This window comes from Bos mutus, chromosome 11, assembly GCF_027580195.1.
Source record: "Bos mutus isolate GX-2022 chromosome 11, NWIPB_WYAK_1.1, whole genome shotgun sequence".
NCBI classification, from domain to species: Eukaryota; Metazoa; Chordata; class Mammalia; order Artiodactyla; family Bovidae; genus Bos; species Bos mutus.
Genome location: NC_091627.1, coordinates 23,180,452 through 23,190,038, shown reverse-complemented (window position 1 = coordinate 23,190,038; position 9,587 = coordinate 23,180,452). Strand labels below are relative to the sequence as shown.

Here is a 9,587-nt window from a genome sequence, read left to right as displayed (position 1 = left end):
ACTGGAATTATTCTGCCACTGGTTATTATTAACATTGACCAATAGGTAATAATTATTTCAGTAGGAATGTGAAGAATATACAGACCTTTCAAGTTCCCTTTGAAACTAATGTTTTTCTCTTGTGAATCTATGGAAGTATCATCAACCCAATCCTTAATAGACCAACATTGTCATGAGGGCTAGTTTGGCTGCCAAACCCATTTGTATTGCTAAACTAGTGTCAGAGAGTAGCAAGCTAAGCGATTCCTCTGTTTTAGTGACGCAAAATCAGATTCTATGCCATCAGAGGAAATATATCTCAGTATCAGGTGTGAAAGACCATTGTTTCTTTTGCTAAAGTCCCACGCTCAGAGTGACAGGTGGAAGACAAAATGTCAAGAAGGAGTCCTGGTTGAACAAGTGCTTAGGATAGTATTTAATACAGCAGAGAGCCAAGATACAGTAGGACACAGTAAAGAATGTGGGCTGTGTAGATACAATATAGAATTTCGATTTAGGATCCACCATCTGTTATTTGAAAGGGGAATAAGGGAAATAAATGATTTTCAGTTCTCCATACATGCAAAGATAAGTTCATTATTACAAAAGTTTTGCTGTTGTATGTGCTGAAAGAAAAGCATAGGCGTTTAAACATTTTTTAAAAAATAAATCACTCAATAGGCTTAAGAAAAATACTCTAGTTCATAGTTCATTGATCTGACCTTTTGACTCAAGATCAGGGAATGAATCCAGGCTGAAAACTAAAAAACAAAACAGAGATGAATCATTTTACCATGAAAAAAAAAAAAAGGCATTTCCAGTCTCAGCTAAACTCGACTAGTTTTTATTGCATTATTTTTGAAATGCCAAGAAACTGGCTTTGGCCATAATATTTGCTGTCCAACTAAATCGCAGCTGTCAGTATGTGATTGCTTGCAACAATTAGCTAAACACTGTTATTTGACAAATTCCCTTGAAAGGGAAATAGATGCTGGAGGTGTGTCTAACACACACTGAGTCAAGTAACAAGTTAATCAGAGGGGGCTGCGCACAGGGAGAGAAGTTAGTAAGTCCTTGACCAAGGAAGGGGTTTCAAACAATCTTACTTTTTGAAAACCATATGTTCCTCCTGATCCTTGAAGTTCTCTCCAGTCAGGAATAAACTGTGGGACTGGCTAAACAGGAGTCAGGGGAGAAAAGCCACCAATTCTACATTCATTTTTTCAGAAGATCAGGGGAAAGGAAGAAAACAAACAATGCAAATATGGGATGGTATACAACAAGGAGAAATTAACACCATGGAACCTGCTAGCAATTTCCACCGAACCAGTACACCCCTTAACTGACAGAAATTCATCACAATATACACACCGATTAAAAACTCCACCATTACTCAGGCTGCCCCTTAAAAAAAAAAAAAAAAAAAAAAAATGAACCACAATATTCAAAAACAGAATTCTCATAAGGTTTGAGAAAAATAGAGTGAAAAGGCAATGTTAGCTAAGCTCTTAGCTAAATCCACTCTTAATGGCCCCCAGTATTTAAGCTATCATGGATTAAAGCCATGAAAATAAAAATTTCAATTTGAAATTTTATTAGCATGTTGCTAAAATGGTCAATAAAAAACATCAACATGATCGGCTTTGTTGACAAAGTTGGAAAACTGCTCTTTCTGCTTTTAAAACTTTATTTCCACCTCCCCACCTTCTGAGATTTCTGTTATAGACAAGCCAAACCAAACGTACTGGCTATGGTGCTGGAACAATGCTGGTTTCTGGAATGTTGCCATGTCTTCCCCTCCCTCTCCTCCAACCCCTTTAAAAATGTGGTTATTTTGGAAACGCAGCCCTAGGAGGGAGACATCTAGGGTTGAGAACAGCACCCTCTTGACAAATTCAATTCGCCGACACCTGGCGAACCTTCCCTTTGTCCGGGGTGGGGGGCGGGACCGGTCCTCCTCACCAAAAGAGCTGCGCCTTCAACCTCCCTGGACCTGGAAGGCATTCCTTCTGTCAGCAGGGGAGACTCACAGGCGGATGCGGGTGGGGAGTGGCGTTCGCTTCCCTGGGTGGAAAGATCGGGAGGCAAACCGTAGTTTAGCCCGGAGCCTGGGATAACAATGTCAGGAGACCCGGGGCTGGAGAGCTGAGGAGTCCCGGGCGGCCTCGGGGTAACCTGGCGTCCCGAAGTGCTCTCTTGTGGAATTATTCACAAGTGCAGAAGGGACAGGCTCGATTTCTTGGAAATCCTGCCGTCTGGGGACACATCCATACTGGAGCGGATCGGTGCCCTGACACACTCGATGCTCACCTCCCACCGGCCTTGTGTGTGCACGTTTGGGGCGCGGTGAAGGTCCCTTTTTCTAGGAGTGATCGAGGGTCAGTCACTGACCAGTGACTCGCGGGGGAGGCCTGGTCCCTGCTCCCCTCGGCCCATTATCCAATCCCCACTTACAACCCAAGGTGGGTAGCGCACGCTGGGTCTCCCAACACCATCACCACCCTTAGGGAGCTCCGCCGAGCGCGCACCGCCCTTTGGGTCCCCGGGCGAGTTCCTGGGACTTCTGCCATCGCCAGAGAGGTGCGAGGCTGAGGCTGCCGCCTGGGGAGCTGGCCGCTGCCGGCTGCCCTTAACAGGGGAGCGGGGGTGGTGAATCGCCGGCCTGGAGCCTGGGGGCGGGGAAGGCGCCAGGAGACCGGAGGGGCGGGCGGTTCCCCCCTCCAGACGACTGCTACTCCTTGTCATCCACGAGGTCCGCGAGCTCCTGGAGCACCCGCAGGCGGCCGCTGGCGTCTATGCGGCGCTTCTCGCGGATGAGGTCTTCCAGGCTGTGAAACCTGGCCGTGTGCACCTTGTTGTCGGCCAGGTGCACCTTGAGATAGTACTGCTGCTGCGGGGGCTGCGTGCCGGCCGGCACCTCCCCGCCCGCCTTGAACTCCCGCTTGCCGAAGCGGCACCAGGCTGCGAAGCTCTCCGAGTTCGTCCAGCAGATCTCTTCGCTCTTGAGGCCTAGGTGGCCGCAGGCGTTCTGCACCACCAGCTCAGCCACCAGGGGACGGTAGCGGTACCAGCTATTCACCACTCGGCCCACGTTGGCCGCGCCCGCCTCGTACAGGCTGTCCTGGCGGATCTCGCCTTGGCACAAGTGGATGATCTGCCCGCCGCCCACGTACACGGCCCAGTGCGGGGCGGGCGCGGGCGGCTCCGGCGCGGGCTGCAGCCACAGCAGCTCCAGCAGGTCGCCTGGCTCGCAGAGTGCCGGCAGGGCGGTGACCGCGTAGACGCTCAGGTCGGCGCCTTGCGGGCCGCCGCTCACTTTGGAAAAGATGCATTCCTGGCCCCGAAAGGCGGAGAACTGAGTTTCGTTGAGGACCAGCTGGTGCAGCAGGTGGTGGTGGTGATGGTGGTGGTGGTGGCGGCTGGGGCTCTCTGGGCAGGGGGCGCAGCCCGGGGGTGCCTTCACGCCGAACTTGTCGGGCTGGCCGCGTTCGTCCAAGTCCTCCTCTTCATCCGAGAAGAAGTAAGCGACCCCGACCCGCAGCTCGTCCTTTTCGATCCCTGACGGGTCCCCGGTGGGCAGCTCGCTGTAGTTGAGGTGGGTGATGCGGTCCAGTTGGTTGCCCATCAATGAGGCGGCGAGGCGAGGGCCAGGAGCAGGGATCTGCAGAAGCACAGGAGACACGCAGAGAACACGATCAGAGTCGCGCCCGGCCCTCCCCAGGACGAGCGGTGGCCCTGGGACCTGGCCGCCCGAGCGCCTGTCCTCGAGTCAACCGTCCCAGCCGAGTGCCCTTTGCAAACCGGGGGCCAGGACTGGCACAGAAGCCACCGGTCCGCGGACAGTCTCACAGTCTCAGACCCTGTACGGGAACCCGGGTCCAACTCCCACAAGAGAAAAGGCAGGAGGGCTGGAGGGCGTGCAGGGTCCTGGTGGGAAGGACAGGTGGGCTGGGGCAGCGTGGGAGTCAGGACACCCGGGAAAGGACGGAGGGCTGGGCTGGGAGAAGGAAGGGACGCCTCTGGTCCCAGAAGAGCTTGGAGCAAGCTGTGTTCACATGTCAGTCCCCACCCTCCCCAGCCCACCCCTCAGTTTTACACTAGATCACACTCCGCGACAGCGCCTCGCACAATGACAATCGCACACATCACAGGCACTCGCTTGACACCAACAAAATTTTGCACACTTGGGAGTCCAGACGCTGACAGGCTGGTACACTGGTGTGATAATGTCACATGCACACACAATGACAAACCTTCGCAACGACACACTCGGACCCCCACCTTCGCACACAATTCCAATCCCACGCTTGCACGCTCGCCCGGGCACGTACATCCATACTCTCAGGCACACCTGCCCACACAGGCAGGTGCACTCTGCCCCTGAGTTCTCTTGTTCCCCCCCACCCCCCTTGCCAGCCGAGTCAATCTGGCTGCGCCAGGGCGAGGCTGCTCTGTCTAAAATAACCTAACAAAGAGGCCAGGGGAGGATGGGGAAGCCGGTGCGGGGTGCATGTGTGCGGCTGTGGGTTGTGTGACGAGGTCCACTTGCAGCCAAAAGACCCCTGTCCCTCCTACCCGGCACAGGGTCCAAACAATCGGACGAAGAAAACACGTTTCCAAGGCAAAGCAAACCGCCTCTTCGTACCCGTGATTTCCCTGCTCCCGAAACCCCAAACTCCTTTAAAGTCTCCTGGTCCCCATGGGTGCCGCGGAGGTGGTGGTGACGAGCGGGTCCTGGGCGGCGAGCGAGGCTGCGGCTCAGTTCTGCCCCGCGTGGATCGGTGCGGTGCGGTCCCCGGCGCGGTGCCCGTGCGCCTGCCGGTCGGCGGTGGCAGGGGCGCCGGCTCCACCTGGGCAGTCCAGACTCTGTTCTGCCTTCGTGCAGCCCCGCGGACGACTCTTAAGTAGCCGAAGCGGCTGGTTCCAGGGCCCGCCCCGGGACGCGCTCATTGGCTGGGGCGAGTGCCCAGGCCCCGTCAATCTCCGCCGGAGGGGGCGGGGTGCAGGGGCGGGACTCCGGTGCGCGCCCCGCCCCGCCCCCGCGCACCGGAGCGCGCGCCGCCCTCGGGAGCGAGGTGTGAGCGCCTGCCGGGAGCGCGCGAAGGGCCGCCGGCTTACCTGGGCGGCCCGCTTCCCTCCGCGCCCAGCAGCTGCTGCTACGGATCGTAACCGAGCGCACCATCCTCCCGGAATGGTACTCTGCCCGGAAGAACAGATCCAAGCAGTGAAGCTGAATCTGGGGGTGAAAAATCCCCACTGCACCCCGAGCACTTGGCGCGGCCCCAGGGCGAGGAACGCCATTGTTAGAGGCGGGCACCTGGGGCCCTGTCGGGGACCCCTGACCCTGGGTTCCTGAAGCCTCCTGGACTAGTCTGGCGCACAGGCGCAGACGTTTTTCCTGCTGGGCGCCGATGCCTTTGAAATTGCGCCTGCGAGGTTTGGCTCCTCTCCTTTGACCCGCTTGAAACTGCTGACCTAGCACTTCCGCCTGATTTAAATGGAGCGCGGTGTCAAATGCGAATAAAAAGTCTGACCCCGACGAGCCTCCTCTCTGACTGGGCCTGAGTTTGGCCTCCAATGGTCTGTCTATGAAAGGGGCGAATCAGGATGCCAACAGTGGGACCCAATCTTTTTTTTTTTTTTTTTTTTACAGCCCCTGCTGCTACTACTGCTGCTAAGTCGCTTCAGTCGTGTCCGACTCTGTGCGACCCCATAGACGGCAGCCCATCAGGCTCCTCCGTCCCTGGGATTCTCCAGGCAAGAACACTGGAGTGGGTTGCCATTTCCTCTTCCAATGCATGAAAGTGAAAAGTGAAAGTGAAGTCGCTCAGTCCTGTCCGACTCTTTGCGACCTCATGGACTGTAGCCTACAAGGCTCCTCCGTCCTTGGGATTCTCCAGGCAAGAGCACTGGAGTGGAGTGCCATCGCCTTCTCCTTTACAGCCCCTAGAAGTGCCATTGCTAAGGGATTTTTCGTGGGAGAAGGGTGTCCATCTGTAATTAATGATTGCATTTCTGGATGGAAGGTTAATGAATGTGCTCTGGATATTGGATGCTAAAGGATTACTTTCATACCTGTGAAATTTTAGAACAACAGTTTGAAAAGCTTATGATGTTAAGACTTAAAGCGTTCTTAGACATCTAGTTCTACTTTCAAGGCTGGTCTCTTGCAGCTTCTCGGTGGATCCCAACCTCTTTCCACAGGGAGAATTGGGTGCTTCCTCTTTGTGCCTCCTTGGCAGCTGGCACAAACTCTTAAGAGCGCTTACCCCTGTTTCATTACAAACCTCTGTTTACTTTCTTCCTGTTTACAAAGTGAATGACTTGAGGACTGACTTGGGTTTCACGCTTCTTTGTATTGTGGGCCTTTTTTAAGTACCGGTATAGAATGGTTTTCATCAGCAGTAAGGAAAATGAAAACAGTCAACAAGTATTGACCACTTACAAGTTACTAGGCACTATGTTTTGAGGTTTAAGTAAATGACTTAATCTTCCTGCATCTAAGGATTCACTAATATTCCCATGGCAACGAATGAGAAACTGAGGCCCAAATACCCACATCAACAATCGATCCAGGGTCTATAGGATTTCACACCAGTCTTTAACCTTGTTCTACTGTTTATTGAATGAATAAAATCTTGTTGCATAAGGTAAGAAAACTGGTATTCCAGAGAAGTTAGCTGATTGGCCCCAGGTTACATGAGGACTAATACATATTACAAATATTTTTTCGGTAGATGATTCTGCTTAAATATTTTTCAGATTGCAGAGTCTCCTGCTCATGTGTGATTTCTGAAAATTTGTGTATATCCCACAGCCTCCAAGTACAGTGATTTATCAAATTAGATGCTTACTAAGTATTGCTGAAAAAAATGGTTTTAAAATGACCATCTGTATACATTTGATGTGTATGAATCTTTTGAAAAACTTGGCCATTGCCCATGTAGGAGTTATGAGAATACCAGCTGCCATCCTTGGAGCTGACCACAGCTTGTGATGACATTTTTTAGACTTGCTATAAATAATAAGCAACTGATTTGGGCCCTGTAGTCAAGAGAATTGAACAAGTGGCTTCAGAAATCAAAAGTGAGTTATTGGCCTGGTTATAAACTGGACTTCAGGGATCTCTGGGAGAAGTATCTGAAGAGTTCATTACTGGTGTCTGAGAGGAAATCATTGGAAGTAGCTCAGATCAGCAGCAGCAGCAGCAGATCTTGACACTGAATAACTTTTTTTGTCCTCTGTCCATCCCAAGATAAAGTCCTGTGCACAAACATTTACAATATATTTGTATGGGATGCTGTGTTCTGTCCTCCTGTCCTATTCTTCACTGTTTCAGACTACATTGTAAGCAGACTGCTCTTCTTTGCTTACTTTTCCATCATTCAAAAGGATAATTAACAAAACATTGTTAGGGCTCTAAAAGATGGAGGTACCGCTAGATGGCCGGGGTCCAAGTTCCCCAGTGACTGTCTGCATTGGGTTGTGATGTGAGGGAGAAACTAATCTTCATGGGTTAAGCCATCAGAAAACATTGTGGCTATTTGTAACAGCAAGTAGCCTGTCCTGATCTGTAGTCTCTCCTTTATTTTAGAACACCAAATATCCCATCCCCCGCCCCTTCTCTCTTAGTGTCTGTCCTCACTGTTGAGGTGGGCTTTCCAGTAATGGAATTTCTGAAGGACCACAGCATCGTCACCCACCTAGAACTCAAAGAAATCCACAATGGATGTGTCTCCTCTAGGTACTACCCCATGTCCCCCTCCTACTTTTTTCTCTAAATTTTCATTCACCTCCTTGTAAGTAACTTATGCATCTTTCTAAATATCTTCCCTGCCTTCTACTTTTTTTTGGACCACAAAAATGGCAACTAAGACTAAAGGGATTCCTAGTAACCTGCTCCCCCTTATCTCTTTTCATGCACTGACATTCTGACTTTCCATTTCTTCTTAAGTGAACTCTTCCAACTTTGCTTTGCACATTTTCTGAGTTTCTTCTTACCACTGGATGTTCTTATTAAGGTATCTTTGGAAGAAAGTGTTCATTGCTCAGTCGTGTCTGACTCTTTGTGAGTCTGTGCACTGTACCCTGTCAGGCTCCTCTGTCCATGGGATTCTCCAGGCTAGAATACTGGAGTAGGTTGTCATTCCCTTCTCTAGGGGATCTTCCTGACCCAGGGACTGAACCCAGGACTCCTGCACTACAGGCAGATCCTTTGCCATATGAGCCACCAGGAGGAGCTTAAAGTATCTTTCATGGCTTCTTATCATTTTACCAGTAAAGAATCAATGAATATCCCCTGGGTAAAACTTTAGCACTTGTGGGTTGAGCATTTTGCTGGACATGGATTATACAAAGATGTCTCAACCCAGTATGAATCTCTCCAATGTGTTCTCTATAGATTTTAGGAGAGTGCATGCCTTTTGCAGGGGTCCACTTCTACATGGTAGTGATGGTGGAGCTCTGGGTAGCCCTGGGTCACTATTACTACTGCTGCCTCCTGTCCAGAATGTCTTTCCCCGGCTTCCTCAGCTAGCTTCGACTCAAAATTTATCATCCTTTCAAGCCTCTCCCACATGTTTGTCCCCTCACCATTCTAAAGGAGACTGTCTTTTATGCTCCCGTGGTACCTTGTACCTATTGGTAATGAGATGTGTCACATGTATTGAAATGCTTATGAAATCAAATTTATATCATTGGTTGATTTTCTTCTCTTTCTTCCTTAAGGAGACTAAGAATTATGTGGGGAAGAGCCCCAAATCTAGTTCGAATCTGTAGTCCCTTTGCTTAGCATGAAGTTTAGTGCATAGTGGATACTTGATAGGTGCATCTTATCTGACTCACTGCCTGCATGAACCATGATCACTGTTTCACTTACTGAGCTGACACTGTTTGTTTCAGTTTTCAAGAACCTGAGTACTCTGACACGTGAAGTATGTTCTCAATTAGATGATGTGCAAGACGGTTTCCCCTGTGATGTGTAGCACTGGGTTTCCAAATGGTCCTCTGGCATCATCCAGGACTTTGATGCAAATACAGATTCCCAGGCTCTGACCCAGATGTAGTGAAACTTAATCTCGGTATGGGCTCTAGGGATCTGTACATTTAAACAGTTTCCCTTCACATTCTAGATGTGGCAGAGTGATAAGCTCTACTCAAATGCAAGAAATTATTATTCTCCTGAGACAGCCCTTGAAGGTAGGCACTTAACAAATACTTGGAATTAGGTTCTCTCAACATCCTGTGGTCCATCTTTAATAGAAGCGAGCTTCATTTTAGACTGATCATATTAAACTAGTAAATGTGTGTGTTTTCATTCAAAAGTGAGTGAAGTCGATTGGCTTTTTAAAAGTTATATTGTAGTCCTGGGGTAGAGCTGTGGATTTCTCTTAGTTTTCTGTTGATTCGAGCCCTGTGCTCTAGCCCGCTGTGCTAAGAGGCTGTGGTTAGAGCAGAAACATGAATGACAAGGAAACTCTGCTCCCAGGTACATTCCTTGTTTGCCTGCTGATTGATTGATAATGAAAATCCTGGCTTTGCCTTTCGCATTGCTTCTGAGTTTCCCTCCTATGGCCGTTCCTTTTCTGATCCCATTTTTCTCAAAGATC

The 9,587-nt window shown here is 50.1% G+C and overlaps 1 protein-coding gene across 2 annotated transcripts; it reads right to left on the bottom strand.

The window, feature by feature from the left end:
• Nucleotides 1-391: 391 nt before the first annotated feature.
• LRATD1 (LRAT domain containing 1) lies at nucleotides 392-4,880 on the bottom strand. Of its 2 annotated transcripts, none has more exons than XM_070379138.1 (2): nucleotides 4,555-4,880; nucleotides 392-3,640 (listed from the first exon to the last, which is right to left on the bottom strand). In XM_070379138.1, the coding sequence occupies exon 2, from the start codon at nucleotides 3,602-3,604 to the stop codon at nucleotides 2,711-2,713; it is 894 nt and encodes a 297-aa protein (XP_070235239.1). In that variant the 5' UTR covers nucleotides 3,605-3,640; nucleotides 4,555-4,880; the 3' UTR covers nucleotides 392-2,710. The 2 variants fall into 2 exon arrangements, with proteins under 2 accessions (XP_070235239.1, XP_005891103.2); XM_005891041.3 differs by having other exon boundaries at nucleotides 4,625-4,877.
• Nucleotides 4,881-9,587: the final 4,707 nt, after the last annotated feature.